The sequence below is a fragment of the Symphodus melops genome, assembly GCF_947650265.1.
Source record: "Symphodus melops genome assembly, chromosome: 11".
In the NCBI taxonomy this organism is placed as follows: Eukaryota; Metazoa; Chordata; class Actinopteri; order Labriformes; family Labridae; genus Symphodus; species Symphodus melops.
In genome coordinates this window covers 24626530-24646197 of record NC_136701.1, presented here as the reverse complement: position 1 = coordinate 24646197, position 19668 = coordinate 24626530, and the positions used below count along the sequence as shown (strand labels likewise).

The following is a 19668-nucleotide window of genomic DNA, read 5'->3' as shown; positions in this document are numbered from 1 at the left end:
AGCCGTAAAAGACCATGTTTCTCAAGTGGAGCTTATTAGAAAAAGTAAAAAGGGTAAACTGAGGCGAGTGTGTGTGGGGGTACCATCATTTTAAAAAAAATGTATTTATCATTTCTGCACTCTGTCATTGTGGAGACACGCTTCTCACACACACACACAGGCCTGAATCACACAAACACGATCTGTGGACATGCGCTAATGGAGAGATGGCGAGTGTGGTGGGAGCCCACTGGAAGCGCCCCCCCTTGAGTTGGTGCAGCCTACCTTCTCTGGTTCAAACAATGACTTGTGCAGTTGTCAGTAAATCCTCCGTATGGATCCTGCAGGGATGCTGTCAGTGCGGTGAAGGAGGATGTACAAACCCCTGTTCACTCCGAAGCAGTGTTGTGATGCCTCTCTTGTCAGTCTATGCTACATAAACAATGTGTTTTGTATGCATTGTTAGAATGTTGAAAACAACATGTGGGTGGCTGAGACTCTAAAAAAAGACACAATGAAGACACAACAGAAGCTCCAACTTCATTCAAACGTTCTCATCTGGAGTCGAATTATCTTATGGAGATCATAAAACAACCTATTATCTCCATCACAGCCTTTGAATTTAAATTGCACAAAGCACTTACCTGTTGCCGACAGCTGACACAAGAGGGCGCTGCACCATCGGTTCACTGCAGATGTGTTTGTGCACTTTGTGTTTGAGTGAGTGCGACGACAGACCTGCTGCACAGGTAAACGGTTCCTGTTTGATTGTGCAGAGAAATGACGGCCGTGTGGAGGAAGTGTGAGTCTGTGCTTCATGTGATCTGAACAGTGTTTAGTGCTTCAGGGACGATGAGAATCCAGGTTTACATCCAGTGAACTTAAACAGAGTGTTAAATTGAAAGCGGCATGTTTGTTTTGTCAACCTGAACTTGCAGAAGAGGATGATTGAAGTTCTGCAGGATGAAATGTGTCACCCAAAAACTGTTCTTGGTTTTTTGTGTGTGTGTGTGTGCAAACGTTTTTAGTAACATTAATCTACGACGATACAACAGGTGTCATTTCTTTAAAGGTCTCTCCTGCATGCACACTGCAGCTTTGTCAGGACACCAGTTACTCACAGCATCGAGATAGATGAACGAGCAATGGTGAAGAGTGCCAATATGTTTTTCAATCTAGTGTGAAAATACACAGCGATACAGATTTTCACTGCCACCTGCAATAATCACGGCAGGTGGGGAGCAATTAAAAAAGTGTGTGACAACGTCAGGGTGTGAAATTGGTAAATGCTGCAGGTATGTTTACAGTAAACACATTCAGGATGACAGAAAGCATGAATGAAGGTACGTCTGTTTATTTGCATCAAGGAAAATCAAGCTGTAATGAAGTGATGGGGACGTCAGCGGGGGGGGGCATTTATCATTTTGGGGTCCTGAGGGGACATTTTGACTTAATGCCCCCCCCCCCTTTACACCCAGTGTTTTAGACGAGCAACAAGTATTGCATATTTAAGGCCATTTTAATTCTGAACAACATCAAGCTTTTCCCCCACTTCCTGTCTGAGATATCACGAGACAATAGTGGCATACCTGCAGCATTTCCACATCTCCATTTACCAATTTTACACCCTGACGTTGTCACACACTTTTTTAATTGCTCCCCACCTACCGTGATTATTGCAGGTGGCAGTGAAAATCTGTATCACTGTGTATTTTCACACTAGATTGAAAAACATATTGGCACTCTTCACCATTGCTCGTTCATCTGCTCGATGCTGTGAGTAACTGGTGTCCTGACAAAGCTGCAGTGTGCATGCAGGAGAGACCTTTAAAGAAATGACAGCTGTATTGTTTTAAATGTAAATCTTGTTTTTATGTCTGAGACAAATTCAGGCTTTTTAAAACAAATGAAAATCTTGAGTTTGATGTTTCTAAGTGTTTCACATCGGCAACAAAACCAAACTGTTGATAAAATCATCCAGTTTTAAAAAGGAAAAAAAAGAGGCTTTTTTATTTGCATTATCAGATGTCAAATTTAGAGAAAATATTAACTGCAACGTTTGATTTAAACACACAGTGTTAAAATGCTTTTGTGCAACAGGTGAGAGAAAGTAAATCAGTTTTTTCAGGACAAAGTCATCTGGAGCTGAAAACGAAGCTCATGATTCAGGTTATCATTGATCCAAAGTTACACACACACACCCAGTCAAGCACACACATTCGAGGTCTGGCACTGCGCTGGATCTTCCCTCCCACTGACAGATGGATCAGGTTAATATCATAATTAAGCACCTCGGCCGATGGTTCCTGTTTACAGCCTGGTTGCTAGGCAGTGACATCAGCTGATCCCTCCCTCCTTCCTCTGTAATCCCTTCCCTCTGCCTCGCACTCCCTCACACAAACACCACTCTCTCTCTCTCTCTCTCTCTCTCTGCTCTCTCAGAGAGGCAGCGCAGACGTGGGCAGCGTGTAGGGGAATAGGAAGAGAAGAGGAGAGAGAGCGGGAGGGTTGTAGGTAGTAGAGTGTGTGAGGCTGTCAGACAGCATGGTCTGGGACTAAGGACAACAACGGAAGACGCAGCAGCACACTCCAGATCTCCATGTAGAGCATTGTGGGGACGTCCACACATCACCTGGACCTGTCCACCCGGGGAAACACCCACCTCTTCCAGGGAGAAGAAGGAAGAGGTAAAAGGAGGACAAGAGGGGGGGGTTGTTTTTGTGTTCTTTTTTTTTTTTTCTTTTCTCAGTTTTTTTTTGTTTTGGGAGTGGGCTCCGGGCTGGACCGCATGCATGACACAACGCAAAGGCGAGAAACCCACCATCAGCATCCAGGAGCACATGGCCATTGACGTGTGCCCTGGACCCATCCAGCCCATCAAGCAGATCTCAGACTACTTCCCCCGTTACCCTAGGGGCCTCCCCCCTTCTGCGCCGCCCCCAAAAGCGGGCCACGCAGGGCCCCAGAGCCCTGCCCTCTCCTCCTCCTCGGCTGCAGCCTCTGCCACTGAAAGTGACCGCCCCAATGAGGATAAGCCGGACCGGGCTTGTGCCGGAGCCGCCGCCTCCTCGCAGGCCAGCAGGAGGGACGAGGAGCCGGACGTGGAGGGATACGACTCGGATGACTCCAGTGAGTGCTTTATGTCGCTCTGTGGTGTTTTCCAACATGTCTACCTCGTGTGTGCGTGTGTGTGTGTGTGTGTGTGTCCCTTTTAGTTCTTCCTCTTCCCTCTCTCTATCTCTTATTACTGCACCCCCTTTTTTTTTTTTTTTTGACGCCTGTTGCCAGGCATCCCTCCAGCCAAGTGGCTTTATCTCTCACCTTTTCTTCTCTCGGCTGCCTCGTCCATCTCTTTCTGTCTCTGCGCGCCTGGTGTGTGTGTGTGTGTGTGCGTCTGTGTCTCTGTGCTGCAGCTAACTCTTTTCCCTCTCAGTCGACACAGCCAACTGTTGCTGCTGCAAAGAATACAACTCCCCCCTCCTCCTCCTCCTCTTCCTCCTCTGCTCTCCTCCAGCGGAGAGCATGATATGTGTGATTTTATTGGAGTAAATGGTCGCACATGTCTGTCACCCGGTGGATGCGTGCATTTTTCATATTACCCGTGCCTCCAGGGCGCTCGCCGTACAATGTCGATCAGTCTCAGCCTGAGCGATTCATGGCTCCTGGGTGAGGCTTCAAATTAGTCGCAGTTTTGCGCTCAGAAGAGGCTGACTGCATCTGTGAACTCATCCAGATACAGTGCAGCTAACATGACAAGAAGTTCAGAACGTGTGGAAATGCTGCTCGCTGGTCTTTCTTTCGTGCTCGGCACAGAGAGGTTTGTCCTTATCTGCCTCCATCACAGAGACGAGGCTCCTTTTGAGAAAGCTTCTGCTAAATGTCACTCCGTTAATCTGTCAGGTTCGAGAGGATGAATAATTATGGATTATTTCTTAACGTGAAGCACAGCTGAGAAATAGTAACTTAAAGATTTCATCATTCAGAAGAATGATTTTCTGTCCCCAAACTTGCCAACATCTGCGCAGAAAGGTGACTCGACAGTCTGCACTGAGAGGAATGTGTCAGTCCTGCAAACCTTTGGTTCTGTCTGAACAATAAGACATGTTGCATTTGTTGCATTGAACTTGGCATAGTAACATCACCCTGAGTAACATGTTGCCCTTGCTCCAGTGTCCTCTCCCCTCGAGGGTTTTCATGGGGAATGTGACTTGTGATCGCAGGTTAATGCGTTACTGCAGTGTAGCTTCTCTAAGAGTTAATCCATGCAGAGCAGCATGCAAAGAGGGGTTTAGGCCATCTCTAATCCAGAGCTGGACAGAAGGGGAGGAGGGGGGATGGTAGGGGAACTGAAGAGGCAGGTTGGGCATGGCAGATGTTGCTCTGTGACCTCAGCAAAAGCAACCAGGATTTCCACTGAGAGGGAAAAGAGATGGAGAGATCCGCTCATGAGAGCAGCGCTCGATTTGTGATGACCTGCTCGAGCCAGAGAGCCTGCTGGTACATGATCTTTTGTTTTTTTTGCAACCGCAGCAACAGGTTTCATTAAAGTCTTGCTCTGAACGATGCAAAGTGTGAGCGACAAACTACTTTTTTTCACCTGAGAGAGATAACGATTACCTGCCTTGTTTTGCAATATCTGCAAATGTGCATTGGAAGCCTGCCGCCCCTCCTCCACGCCCCCCCCCCCCCCTCCCTGAGTGTCTTACCAAGTGCAGCAATATTTAAAACTAACCTCCATTCTGATGTTCAGCCCAAAGTTGAGTCAGTTCTTAATGATTTGAAATATTTTCGACCAAACAAAGTCTTTTCTTCGGTTCTGAAAGTCCGACCGCCTCAAAAACAAGTGAAAGGGAAATGCTGCCTCATCAGCCTGAACACAGAGCTACGAACCGGACACCCATAGTTTGACTTCCCTCCTTTCATTTAGAAAGCTATTACTTAACACTATATATACGTAGGACGTTCAAATGATGCACATAGTACCATTAAGACAAAATAACTACTTTCCACTTGTTGCTTCAGTTTGCAGCCAGCCACAGGAGACACAGTGAGCGTTGCTTTTGGCAGAATGAAGAGTCGTCCTATTGTTGCCAGTTTGGAACATCAAACATCAGCGCGCTTCTCTTCTACATGTTGAAATGTGTGAAAATTGTTCTTGATTGTCATGTAGCCTTGATTGCTGATTGTTTGGTTGTTCCGTAATGGCTTCAACAAGAAAAAGGACCATTTGTAATTGGCTGCAAGAGGGCATACTGCCATTTAATGTAAAAGAGCCAGGCATCTAATAAACCCATTCTCCCTCCCAACTTGTATACTGGGGAAATGACAGTAGTCCAATTAAATGGACTTTACTGTGCATGCACACTTAACCTCCAACCTGACAACAGAATCAAAAAGGTGACGCTGCAAAAACAGTCAATCTATCAATCTTGCGGTCATGGAGAGTTTTTAACTACCCTCCAAAAGCTTTTCTCTTGTCTCAGAGTTTTCATTTGTCTGCATCCAGGTGCAACAATAAGAACGTCTTTGTGGAAACCGTTTTAGAAAGTGTGCGTCATTGTCCTCGTTTGTAGAGCGCATTGTTGAAGACACTACGCCGGTATGACAAAGACAAAGAGTTCTTGGAGAGGAGTTTTGGAGGAAGTCGGATGCAATCAAGAGGATAACAGTGGGCCTTTCAAGTGTGGCTATTCAGACCAAGTGCAAACACTTTGGACCTGCAGAGAGTCGACTCCATGTCTGAAGATGGCCCTTTTTTAAAAAAAGTATTTTTTTGAAGAAACTTCCGGGTTAAATGACTGTTGAATTAAAAATCAACAGATCCATGCGTAGAGTTAAAATTAAAGGTCCGGATGCTCCTCAAGCAGGAGACAAACTACGAGATAATCAGGACCCGAATCCCCTGTTCATTCAAAAGTATGTAAAGCCCTGATTCATTTGATGGCTCAAAAGATGATCTAACATTTGACCTCCTCTGGTACTTTAAGAAAGCATGAACACTTTACACTCTTATCTGCTTGAATGCATGAAGCCACTTTAATACATTCGTTTAAGTTGTTTGGATTTTGTGATATGCTCACTATTGCTGTGACTTTATTAAAGTGGCGTTGGTTCACAGTTTTGTTTTATGGCACCTTTTACAGACTGTATATAAACACGAACAATGTTCCAGTGACATCACCCATTGGTTTCTGAAGCGCTGGTTTGAAGCCCATCCATGGTGGCAGCCATATTAGAAATGCTGACTCGAACAATGTTTCAGTCAACGGCAGGCAAAGAGCTCGACCTGAGGCCGTCCTCAAACCTCCTGACAACACGGCCGATTGCAAATCTCTCACGCCCCGAAAGATGTATAATTCATATCCTTCATAAAATCTAAATGGGCTAGTGCAGTGCAGTGTGTTTCTCGATAAAGAAAAAACACTATTCAGACCAGACAATCTTTTCCTGCCAGGCTGTAAACATGTCTCCTTCTGCTGTTAAAATGGACTTTTTATTAGTGGGTGTGTCCGGGACTTCTGGGTCTTTGAAGACAGCCTCAAGTGGACACTAGAGGAACTGCAGTATTTTTTTTCGCATTGGCTTCATTTTTCCAACACCTGCCGTTGCCACTTGGTGTCAGTTTAGGTTCAGTGTCACTGCATCCGCTTCTTGCAGACGTTAAAACTACATCTCCTTTCCATCCTCCCTGCTAATAAGGCAATTACAAAAACAGCTGTCGGAGCATCATCTCAATGATTTTACAATCACCTGAAGAGTCATCAGTGATGCCAGATAATTATCCTGTCAACTCCACTTCCTCATTAGAAAAAAAAAAAACACCCATGAAGAAGAAGCGCTGATGTAACTATGGGAGCATTTTATTGTAAACACAAATATTGGAACGGGTAATCCAGATTCTGAGTCATCTGCATTCACATCACACACCTCACCTACGTTGTCGACGTGTCTCATGAAGGCTGGCACTAAATAAGGAATGAACACATAACAAGTGGCTGTTTGGGTCTGATGCAACGTCCCAAGTAATCCCAAGCTGCTGCTGCTGCTGCCGTCATGGGAGTTACAGAGAGGAACAGGAGTATAAACAAATAGTACAGCAGCAGTATGAGTCGGCTTCAAGGAGTGGAGTCAGACACACAGTCAGACACGACGGGCCCATAAGGGGCTGATACGCTTTCACAGAGGTCCTTAAGTCGGTTTGCAGTAAAGGGAGGACCATGGATTGGGTCATGTGATCACAGGATGGATAGATGGACAGAAAAAGACATTTCTCTCTGAAACCATGGTGTAGCTGTTATAGGGGAGAGAGAGAGAGAGAGAGCTTTTTACAAACAGTGGAGATTTTTACTAAATGTGTTGGACACCTGATATCACCTGATTGGCAGCTATGACGTGACGGCGTCTAATCATTCATTAGCATATGTGATGTGTTTCCAACCACACGCCGTGCAGAGAAGTAGAAATATCCACTGAACAAATCTAAAGAAGCAGCAGGTTCTTCTACAGTCACTGAGTCATCGTGTTTCTGCTTCCTCTTCTCAGTTTGTTGTTTAACAGGTGAGAAAACAGTTACAGGCATGACCGGAGTGTGGATACCGTCATGTATGATTTCCTTTCTTTCCTCTCCACTCATATGTGTTTGTTGTATGACTGCATGCACCTAATACGTGACTGCTGTTCCAGGCCTTGGAGATAAACCTTGAATGTCTACCCTTCCAGGCCTTGGAGATAAACCTTGAATGTCTACCCTTCCAGGCCTTGGAGATAAACCTTGAATGTCTACCCTTCCAGGCCTTGGAGATAAACCTTGAATGTCTACTGTTCCAGGCCTTGGAGATAAACCTTGAATGTCTACCGTTCCAGGCCTTGGAGATAAACCTTGAATGTCCACTGTTCCAGGCCTTGGAGATAAACCTTGAATGTCTACCCTTCCAGGCCTTGGAGATAAACCTTGAATGTCTACCGTTCCAGGCCTTGGAGATAAACCTTGAATGTCCACTGTTCCAGGCCTTGGAGATAAACCTTGAATGTCCACTGTTCCAGGCCTTGGAGATAAACCTTGAATGTCTACCCTTCCAGGCCTTGGAGACAAACCTTGAATGTCTACTGTTCCAGGCCTTGGAGATAAACCATGAATGTCCACCGTTCCAGGCCTTGGAGATAAACCTTGAATGTCCACTGTTCCAGGCCTTGGAGATAAACCTTGAATGTCTACCGTTCCAGGCCTTGGAGATAAACCTTGAATGTCTACTGTTCCAGGCCTTGGAGATAAACCATGAATGTCCACCGTTCCAGGCCTTGGAGATAAACCTTGAATGTCCACTGTTCCAGGCCTTGGAGATAAACCTTGAATGTCTACCCTTCCAGGCCTTGGAGACAAACCTTGAATGTCTACTGTTCCAGGCCTTGGAGATAAACCATGAATGTCCACCGTTCCAGGCCTTGGAGATAAACCTTGAATGTCTACCGTTCCAGGCCTTGGAGATAAACCTTGAATGTCTACTGTTCCAGGCCTTGGAGATAAACCATGAATGTCCACCGTTCCAGGCCTTGGAGATAAACCTTGAATGTCCACTGTTCCAGGCCTTGGAGATAAACCTTGAATGTCTACCGTTCCAGGCCTTGGAGATAAACCTTGAATGTCTACCGTTCCAGGCCTTGGAGATAAACCTTGAATGTCGAACCTCAGACAACACGAGGCCATTGACAGGAAGTCCCTTCTTTCAGCGCTGGTTGTTAATAACAGTAAATGTGCTCAGTGGCAAAAGCACCAAAATGACACTGCAGGATGGCTGCAGCATATTTTCAGGACACAGTTTTTTTTTTAAGTATGAACTCTGGCACATAAAACACCACACTGGGAAAATGAAGGCATACCTTAGCTTAGCATCGACCTGCTTCACTCTGATGCGTCCTTCTTTGTACGTGGGAGGAGAGTTGATTCACCTTCATCGTAGGAACCATTTTAGATTGTTACATCTTGTTTGTCAGATTTTGTTTATTCAGACTCACATCTTTAGCTTACTGGATATTTTTACAATTCTTTGATGCATTTTCTATTGTTTACATTTTTATCTCATTTAATTTTGCACAGTGTGATTTTTCGTCTGCTATCCTGCTTTGCTGCTCACACTGTACGTTTCTGCACGTCTGTGAGATGAATAAAGGATTATCTCATTTTATAAGGAAACGCATTAGTTGCACACTGTTTCCTCTCTATTTTTGAAGACGTGCGAGCGTGTTAATAACCGCGCACTAAGAGCCAGTCAGACTCTGGAGCGGCGTCTTTGATCGTCATATTTTGAAAGCTTTAACACACGGAGCAGTCAGCCATGTTTGAAGAGCTGGGAGGGAGAATGTGTTACAAATATCTTGACTGTTCCTCAGGTTGAAGTGTCTGCCTAATGCTCACTTTTCAAGACGTGTCCTATTGTACGAAAGGTCAAACAGCCGTACCGTGTAAATGTCTCGACAAAGGCGCAAAAACATGCAATCAAGCAGCACGACGACGTGCATGTGGAGGAAACGACTCGACTCCACACAGTGAGACTCCTTAGACTCACGTTGATGAAAGTTTATACATCAGTGATTCAGCGTCACACTTGTTGTTCAGTGTCATGCTCAAACAGAACTGCCGGATTCTTCCAAAGGCTCTGCATAAAATTCAAAAAGATATCATCACTATCAGGGTCGTGTCACATTGACCCACCTACAATAATCTGTGACGTCTAAGAGCTTAGAGCTGGACCTGTGAATTAACATCACACATTCAATTAAGTCACCACAGTGTCTGTAAGCATTTTCCACTTGTGTTAACCCTTTACAGGGCGCTCATTGAAATACTGTGAAATTCAAAACTTCAACCTCATAGTTTTATTCAGGGACATAACAGAACTTTATTTCTGTTGTAACGTTTTTCAAAAAGTGTAAGTGTAATAAACATGGACGAAGTTACCATGTTTGGTTCAAATAGCAGGATCAGTAGGGTGATGTCTTCTGATTGGCTGAGGATCACATGCTTCTCCACCTTCCGGAGGTGGAGAAGGGCGGCCATATGTAATGTTTGTGGAAATTACAAAAAATAATCACTTGCCTTTATAAAGGGTTAACAGAACGCTTCCATTCTTAATCTGGGAAAAAAAAAGGTTTAATAGGAAAGAAATGAAAATAAAAGTGACACATGTTCAGTGTAAGAGTGCGTCAGCTTCCCTGTGTGGACAGATTCAGGACATCTTCTCCAGCTCAGAGCCGAGGCAAGTTCATTATTACAGCACCTTTCAGACACCGGGCGATTCAAAGTGCTTAAAAAGCATTTCATACATTTCATAAAATAAGAGTGTGTGTGTGTGTGTGTGTGTGTGTGTGTGTTTGAATTTGGCATTTGAGTAAATGTGCGGCTCTGTCTTCTTCCTCAGGCTGCACCTACGTGATGTGTGCAGCAGGATTTCTTGAGGGAGATTTTTCTGATTCCTGCCCTGTAACCTGCTGCTGTAACACGACAACGAGGTCGGTCGATTGATCCATCGGCCAATCAACAAACACGTCTTGACATAATTCCGCCTGCGTCACAGACTGTAAAACGATTCCTCAAATAATGTGCAGTGTTGAAAGAGAGGCTCAAGGACGGCTGAAAGCAAGGCTACGTTATGAAAGATCACAACACACGCCGGGAACTCATCGTGTCAGTTTGACAGATCAGCAGCAGCGAGCTGATAAGAATAACAACAATGAGAAAGATTTTATAACCATCTGTTTTCTGTTTCTCAACTTCTCCTCCGACTCCCTGAAGAGGCACACACACTGAGCGTTAGCTGCTTTTAACTCAAGAACCCGCTTGACCCGCTTCCTGTGATCAGTGTGAACACAAACACACTGCGCCTGGGTCCGCTTGAGTTCGGTCCGCGGGAGATGTGAACGCTCAAGCAAGAAAGTGGCGTGCTGTGGTGTCCACGCAGCACGGGTCCTTTCATGCTCTGAGCTGCAGGACAGATGTGGACGTGTGAAAAGGGTCGTAGGTCAAAGTCATCTTCCTTGTCAATTTTTAAACATGTGCTTGGACGTACAGTAGAATCAAAAACACATTTCTCTCGGACCCAGGATGTAAAGTAACAGCCGAAAGATTTTAAAAATATATACAGGATAAAAATAGAAATACAGATTTACATAAAAAAATGTCAAGACAATGTGTGACGATGAAGTGTCGTCGTTGGCGTCGAAGATATAATAACAAAAACTTTCACAGTTAGCAGGAAGGACTCAGCCTGCGAGTGGTTGCCATGGTTACTGCTTCTTCGTTCTGCTTCTTGGCAGATTTGTAGACCGACTATGCGCTTACTGCCCCCTGCTGTACCGGACTGTGTACATGCGCAGTGTGAACGCTGACCAGCAGGGGGAGAGGAGGAGCAGTAAGCAGCTCGGGGCCACGTTAATGTGAAAACAGCTTTTTATCTCCTGATTATGAAACCAGGTGATGAAAACAAAAGGTGAGAGCAGATTTAATTTAAGAGAAGATAAATTGTTTTTAAAAGTGTGAATAATTTTCGGCACCCCAGAGATATTGAACTATCAATAACAATACCGAGGTACTATGAATTTGTTCCACATTGCCGACCTTAATATCAGTTAAAACCAGACCGCCTTTCGGCTCAGCTCGTAAACATGTCTTACTCGATTCCTCTTCAACAGTTGGAGTAAAGTTCGAACACTTGATTGAGGAGTGAGTCACACCCCGAGGTCGCGTTATTCCTCCCTCCTAGGTGAGGAATAAAAAAAGCTGCATCAGTTCAAATTTGCTTGACTGCCGTTCAAAAAACGGCTTCAGAGACTTCCACCCTCATGCTGCATGATATGGAAGAGGATGGAAGAGTCTTCTTCCTGTTGTTTGTGATTTAAAATAAAAACCCCACCGCTGCCCCAAATTGGCTCTTTTTGGTCCTGCGAGGCTTGATCCAGAATGTGGCTGCTTCCTCTGGGGGAGGCAGGAGGCAGGAGGGGGAGGGAGGGAGGGAGGGAGGGAGGAGAGCGGTGTGCCATAGTTTCTCCCTCATGGACCAAATCGCACAGGGACGTCTCAATCGGTGCTAAGATTCCTGCTGGCTAATCTGCATAACAGCACCATTTTCTGACTCATTGTGACTCATCTTTGATTTTAATTGAAACGGAAAAGTGCATCACCCACCAAGTGTCCCAGCTCCCCTGCGAAGGGCGGTAATCAAAACCAATTGGACGTCGGGATCTCTGCCACATCAATTAGTGGTCGTCTGTCTGTCGTGGGTGTGCCGGGGCCGCTTCTCTGCCGGGGCCGGGGAGAAATGGTCGGTGTGACCTACGTGACAGAGCAGGCCCTTGTGTTTTTGAGAGATAAGCCTCAGAGCCATACGTGTTGACAGGACCGGTGCAGGTTAGTTGTGTGTGTGTGTGTGTGTGTGTGTGTGTGTGTGTGTGGGGGGGGGTTATATATGCACAAACAGGTCTCCCCTGAGATGTCTTGCTCTGGCAGTGCTGCCGTCTCCTCATCTACAGTGTTCGCTTGTAAGTGTCGAGTGGCGGTGAAAGAGAAACCGAGGCACTGTCAGAGAATGTAAATAAAAACAACAGAGGTTATTTTATAGCTGATTCTTCAGCCTGATAGATTTTGTTCTTTATTTCTCAAAGAAACAAGATTACAATAAAATGTAATCGATGTGCAGTTCAGCACAGGTAGGATAAAAACAAACCTGAAGGCAGGTAAAAGGAAGACATCCAACATCAACATAGGAAGCGTCTGCTACGTTTAGTTGCAGGTTAATTTAGAAAGTCCTAAAGGGGGGAAATTAAAGTTGAAACTAGCGAGCAGCTTGGTGCTAAAAATGAAGCTACTGCACGACCGACTTCGTGACTTGAATTCACACACTGGAACTTTTCCACGTGAAAATTTGCAAAGCGATGAGCGTTGCCAAGTAACACGCCTCTGTCCTGTCTCAACCAATCAGCAACCTCCGCTCTTGGATAATGAAGCTAATGCGGAGTGTCCCCTTGAGGCTGGCTCCAGGAACAGCAGAAGTCACAAACGCACAACGGGAAACAAAGCAGCATTAAAAAAACACGTTTACAGCCTGGTACAACAAAAAATAGTTCTGATGAGTTTTTGTAATCATTTGTAAACACTGTTAGACGTGTAGCTGACATGATTGACAGGTGGGCGTGATGTAACGCTTCGTCAGGAGGTTTAAAACCCGCCTCAGCTCTCAGCTGGTTGACTGAAAGTTCGGCTGAAACAGGATTTCCAACATGGCGGCTGCTGCTGATGAGCCTCCAGCGCCCCCTGCAGGAACAGACGGCTGACGTCACTCAGGCTTCGTGCATTAATAGTTACAGTTCCTGGACTCCCTGTGTTTAGTGTCATAGAAGGAATAAGTGGTAATAAATAGTTTGCACAGTGCGTACAGGAGTAGAGCGTTCTGACACTGAATGACGACCCTGAAGAGAAAAACGTTTCTTCATCAGTCTCTCCTGGAGTCATATTAAACGAAGGCAGATTAACCACAACGATGGAAGTCAAGCTGATAATTAAACACAAGCTATCGAGTATTTAAAGCGTGTCTTTGTTCAGATTAAATCGATGGGTGGGAAAAGTATGACTAACACTTCCAGATTATTAAAACTTGATGGAGAGGCAGCATGTCTACACTTTCAGACAAGAGGAAATTACTTTTTTTAAATAACTGCAGAATCAGCCTTCCTGTGCTAAGCTGTGCCAGACTCGTATAATTACAGAAGCTCTGTCACCTCTCCTATCCACAGGAAGGTCGAGTGCTCGGGGCCGTGCAGCCGCCCGCCGCCTGATGAAAGCTATATTTACATTCTTTCAAACTTTTTCACACCCCTCCTCTCCTGACCCAACGCAGACACAACACTATGCTTGTTTTTTGTTTTTTTGATGATCAGGACAAACAGAACAGGAGCTACCTGATGGATTCTCAGACTTCTGCTGGTGAGAAAGTTCTGCAGTGTATAAAGAGGATTTCCCTTAAAGGGTCTTGTAGTTTATTACAGTTATTTGACTCACTATGCACAAAAAATTAAGATTTCATATTCACACAGGTTATATTGCAATTAAGTTCCACAGTTGGTGGATTACTATTGACTCTAGCTGTTACTGTACTAGCTAGTGTTGAACTACTCTTAAATTACAGACTCATCTCTCGACCTTCTTTCTAAGGCCTCCGTCTCAGGCTGTGTGGATTTTAGATGTAGAACGGTCAAACGACCCACTGACAGCCGTTTTTAGGTGAGAGAAAAGAAGCTGCTGCTCAGCTAAAGTACAGGGGACATGTGTGAATGCTGCTGAATTATCAGTGGCTAATGCTAACACTTTGCAAACTGTCACGTCTGCATCCACAGAAGGTCAAAAAAATGCTTTTATTGCAAAAAAACCCAACAACTCCTGTAGTGTGCAGCCAGCCTTCAGGACGAAAGAAAAGAAGTGTGTGACGAGCCATCTGTTGCCCCTCCCACACCAGACCTTAGCAAAACCCAGAGTTGCATCATTCTACTTAAAAACTTCCCCCGAGCCTCGTAATGCTCTGTTCAATGTAAAGATTGATTTCAGAGCGGCGGTGCCCGGCGCTGCAGAATCCTATTAGGAGTCTATCTGCAAGCTGTCATGCAGCAGTAATGACTGGCGGTAGAGTCCCATGCTTTCCGGTGACTAACCCAGCGCTAACAAAACGGGTCAGATTGTCAGCCTGTTCACATTATGGGCTATTATTACTGGTGCTGTCTCTTGACAGAAGCCGTCAAGTGTTTTAGTCAGGTTAGCAGCAGTTCTGCTTCATCAGATAGAAACCCTGCCTGTGCGCCTCCCTCGCCCCACTAAGCACATTATGTAATGATAATGCCGGCTATTACACAGATCCATTCGCCGTGTGCTGGCTGTCATCAGAGAGGAGAATTTTTGTTTGGCTTGAGTCGCATGCATGCAGGGAGGAAGTGTGCTAAAATTATTGCTGTTGACACGTGTGTGGCTCTTAAAAGCTTTCCTTTTTGAAATGTCTTTTTTTTTAATATTATTATTATTTTAGAAATCAGGTCCAACAAAACCGGAGAGCTTCGCCCCCCTTACCTCTCTCTCCATTGGTCTAAATGGATTTATTTTCTCTTGTCATTGTTCTGCAAACACCGAGTGATGAATGAAAACTTAACTAACTGAGGCGCGGCTGCATGGAGTGGGCGGGACGTTTATAGCCTCTGCCTTGTCAGGGATCATTTGTTGGTTTAATGTGGCCTCGTTAAAGGAGCTCGGGGTGATTCCACTCTGCAGTTTAAAGGAGAACTTGATGATGATGTTTACATGTGAATTCAATAACAACCTGTAAAAGCCTCGTCATCATTTCTGTGATAACTTCGAGGGCAGAGACTTTGACCAATAGAAACAAAGAACAGGCTCACAGTGCCTCTCCCAAGGGAAACACTTCCTACCTCACTTTCACTTCACTGAACAATTAATTTGACAGAAATCAATGATTCCAGGAAGTTCTCTTCTGAGAGGTTTTCCTGATTGGAGGGCAGAATTGATGAATTCTTCTAAAACCTGATTTTTACAGAAGATCGTTTCTTTTGCTTTTGAAAACTCGGCTGCATCTGAACAACATATTTTGATCTGCTGTTTCTTCTTTAACATGTGCACAGACTGATCCTGCTTGCTGTGTTTGTAGTATATACACGTAGAAATAAACATCTTTATGTTTTTCTCAGGAGACTAAAGGTTGAGCTCGGCTTCGCGCGGAGGATTTTATTTGTAAGTCGGAGCCTCACACTTTGGTTTTCTCGCTTGGCCCTTCGAAACTTTCATCTCTGCTCCCAGTTCCTCGTGTTACCTCAGAGCTTCTACATCCCACATCGGCTCGATCAATACTGGCCCTCTGCTCGTCTTCCTTGGACTCTTGGAAGCCACTTCTTAGTGTTTCTGTCTCTCAGTGGCAGCTCCCGCAGGAGGAGTAAAACTCGGCGAGCGGTACAACAGCGCTCGGCTGTCGACAGACCAAAGACCCTCGTGTCTGGCGTCAGAGAGGAGTGTGTCGAGCGGAAAACGCTTGTTGAGCTCACCTGGGCTTATAGCGAGGCTGGCAGGAGGATTTCTTTGTGTAGGAGTGTTGTGTGGCTCCTTTATTGTCTGCTGAAGTGGATTTGATTTCCTCTGGGTTGGGGGATTGTCTGTCTTGCCAGATGGTCTGAAGACGACGACAAGCTTAAAGATTATGTTTGTAATCTCTAACCACTCCGCAGAAGTTACAGAGAAATCACATTTATTTGAGTGGTTACTGATTTAGTTTGAAGTGGAAGACGTCAGAAAGAGGACAGGTGGAGGGGTCATGAACATTCGAGATGGGTTATCACTTATTCAACACTGTTTGGATGATTCAGACCAGAGCAAACAAACGTTATTCTTCTGACACGTTTACAATCAATCACTCATTTGTCAGCGGAGAGAAAAAGAAAAGCACTCCTATTAAAGATGTTGGCCGATTATGTTTAACGTATCAAGATTTTTTTTTTTAGTAAAGCTGAATCTCAAGCAGCTGTTTAACAGAGGAAACCTCCTTCAGCTGAAAGAGAAGCTGAGCTCACTATCTCCTGACATTTCATCGTCATTTCAGCATTAAAGGGATATTTCGTATTTATGCAGCGTCGCCACAGAAATTGAAAAAAAAAATAAAAATATCATCCCAGAGAGGCTTACATAAAGATCCATGACTCGTCCGCTTCTGGCAACCCCACAAAGCAGCAGAGCTTGAGTCATCGCTTTTTAGGAGCTCTAAGGTCTGTAAAAAACTCACAAGGCCCAAAAAATTATGTTTTTCCATCAAAGTCCACTTTTTTTTTTTTTTTTTTTTTTTCGATAAATGCAGGGGCGGTGTTGATGATGTTCCTCTGCTGCCTTTAAAACTCCACTTTGGATGAGGTGGGACATGAGTAGTTTACGTCACCGGAAAGAAAAGTTTGGTGAACCAAACACGACCTCTGCAAGAGCTACAAAACCAAACATGATGCTGTACTCGGTTTCCTCTCAGGCATCAGTAAGGCCACACACACACACACACACACACACACACTGTTTATGAAGAAGCCCAGCTATATATTAGCTAAAAAATAAAATCCCACCAAGTGCATTGTTGTCATGCTTGATGAGATGAAACATGTGACCATGGGTCTCTCTCAATAGGTCCAGCTGTTCTGTGTGTGCCGCTTCGTATCATCTGATTTATATTCTGTCCTGGTCTGATTCACTGTGAAGTCTGCAGGATTGTTTCCTTCCTTTATAAGGTTTATCTTGATAAGTAAGACTTTGTCCATATATAGTGCTTTTAAATCACTAAGTTACACAGTGCTTCACAGATAAAAGCAATCAAACAATTCACACAGCGAGGCAAATTTACATAAATCACAAAGTTGGGAACAGGAAAATGTACACACAAACACTCAAAAAAAAAAGAGTAATAATAATGATTGTAAGTCCTTGGACTTTTATATTACACATGCAGCAGTCAACATGTGTGTGCATAGTGAAAAAAACAACATCAATAATCCTTTGAAATGCAAATCCCAGCCTTGAGTGTAAACACAATCTTTGTGGAGGATTTGCCGTGACACTGAGCGCACGTTTGATGGAACAACTTTTTTTTTTGCTGCATGAAATCATCTCACTCGCACTGTACGTCCATCTGCCAATCAGAGAGCTACTACTCACAGCAACAACCTGTGAGCATGCTTACAGAGCACAAACCTGACTCCTCATCCATAGACAGGGTGACCATGTTGTGAATATCTCCAGGCATTTCTATCTGCTGCAGCAGCAAAGGGCTGCACAGGGTCCTTGAAGGTGCCGTTGCCTGGATCCTTTCTGCCTCTTTGTGCTGACAACATGCGATAAAGAAGGGAGTGCATCAATGCAGGTATTGTGCTGCAGCCAAGTGGACATGCAATTCCACGTACAGTCGGATATAGGATGGGAATTGTTTCAGCGGGATTGCAGCGAAAACAACAAAGCGTGTTACATCAGACAGTCGGGCTTTCACAGGACCGTCCACTCTGACCTCCGTCTGTGCACAATCACATCTCACTCCCACTGTATGAGAAAAAAAACAACCTGGCAAAGACACTTCATAAATAATGAATAACATGAAAAGATCATTTCTACGTGACAATTTGAAGGAAACTAAAATGTTCCTGCAGGTTGAGCGATGCATTTAGTTTCTTACTAACTCGACAGTTTTTTTTTTATTATTGGTAAAAAGTCTGAGGCGTGTTAGCTGAGTGAGATTGAGCCCAAACGCTGAGCTAATCAAGGGGCCATGACACCTGTCAGTGAATAGAAGAGGACGCTGTACTGCTTTGGCTGCAGGTTTGGTTGCTAGTTGCTTCTCCTCTTTGTTCAACAAAGAAAGGACTCAGCCCTGCTCGCTTGTTTTTTCCAGCTGTAGAAAACTCTGACGCTGAAATTACCAGGAGACTCAACTTAAAGCTGCGTTCACAGATTGAAACGCTTTGTTGAAGCTAGCGACCCAGTCAAATTCATCCCAACATGATGTCCCGCCTTCGTTTGTTTCTATCCCATTTAAAGTTTGAAATATGTCAATACACGGCAGTCCCAGTAGATACTCTCCACGTTCTGTTTCATGGGAGCTAAAATTATTATTATTAATCAACTATTAACTATTAATCAATCAATCAATCTGGGGTTGTCAAGGCTGTGAGTCCTACAAAGACACAGTCCCGCCTGTCAGTATGCTAATGCTAAGCTGTCAGTAGCTAAACGGTTAGCTGTCAGAGTTCTTACAGTGAGCTAACGTCAGTAAGCTAATGGTTACCTGTCACGTGAGGCAGAAGTAAGAGTTCTCTAAAAGGCTAATCCTTTCATTGATAACAGTCATCAAGTGGTTCGACATTTCCATGACGAATCCCACGCAGGTCAATGTTTTCAATGCTAGCTTGCAGAGCGGAAAAGCAAACCTCGCTGTCAGCTGTTTATTTGTTGCTGCACTCAAACCCCCCCAAAAAAGAGACAGAGAGAAAGTATCACCACCCTAAAGTCAACATCATAAATCATTTTGAGTTGTGTAGCTCTCGTTAGCTTTATAAAATGGTCATTCAGTATCAAAAATAACTCTCGGGTAAATATTCTTAGCAGCGGTGCGCCTCTGTTAAACTAAACTCTAAGAGCCTGCAGCGCTTCACGCACCACTTGATTGGCGATCGCTCTCATCCCACCGGGTAGAAATCTGTTTCTTCCTGAAGTGAGCGGCCGAACAAAAAAATCCCACACAGTCCTCCAAAAAACAGAAATTCAGGAGGCGACGTCATCGCAGCATTTCCAAGAAGTGATGCTGTGAGTTTCAAAAAAGGTTTGACTCCCTGCAGGTTCTGATCGTTCTCCCTCTCCGTGCGTTCTGACTCATAATGTCTCTACTTTTCTCTTGAATTGTTTGTTAGTCATAAACCTACAGCATAAACCGGCACGGACAAAAGCACAGCAAGCGGCAAGTATTTCATCCTCTCTCCTCAGCCAGTAGTTTTTACCTCATAGCGATTATCGATCGTGAGAAAACACTGAGAGCTCAGTCGTCACTTTTTTTTATTTTTCTTCCAAAGAGTGGGTTGCCTTCTCTCGGATGTCTGTGTGGCTAAAAGTAAAGTAACTCCCAGCCAAAG

The 19668-nt window shown here is 44.5% G+C and overlaps 1 protein-coding gene across 1 annotated transcript in view; it reads left to right on the top strand.

Moving 5' to 3' along the window:
• The first annotated feature begins 2640 nt into the window (after window positions 1–2640).
• Window positions 2641–19668, top strand: part of doc2b (double C2-like domains, beta) — a 108472-nt gene continuing 91444 nt past the window's right edge. The window contains exon 1 of the mRNA XM_079355832.1: window positions 2641–3108. Coding sequence (XP_079211958.1) covers window positions 2772–3108 — 337 coding nt within the window. The 5' untranslated portion in view covers window positions 2641–2771. The remainder of the gene's footprint in view (window positions 3109–19668) is intronic.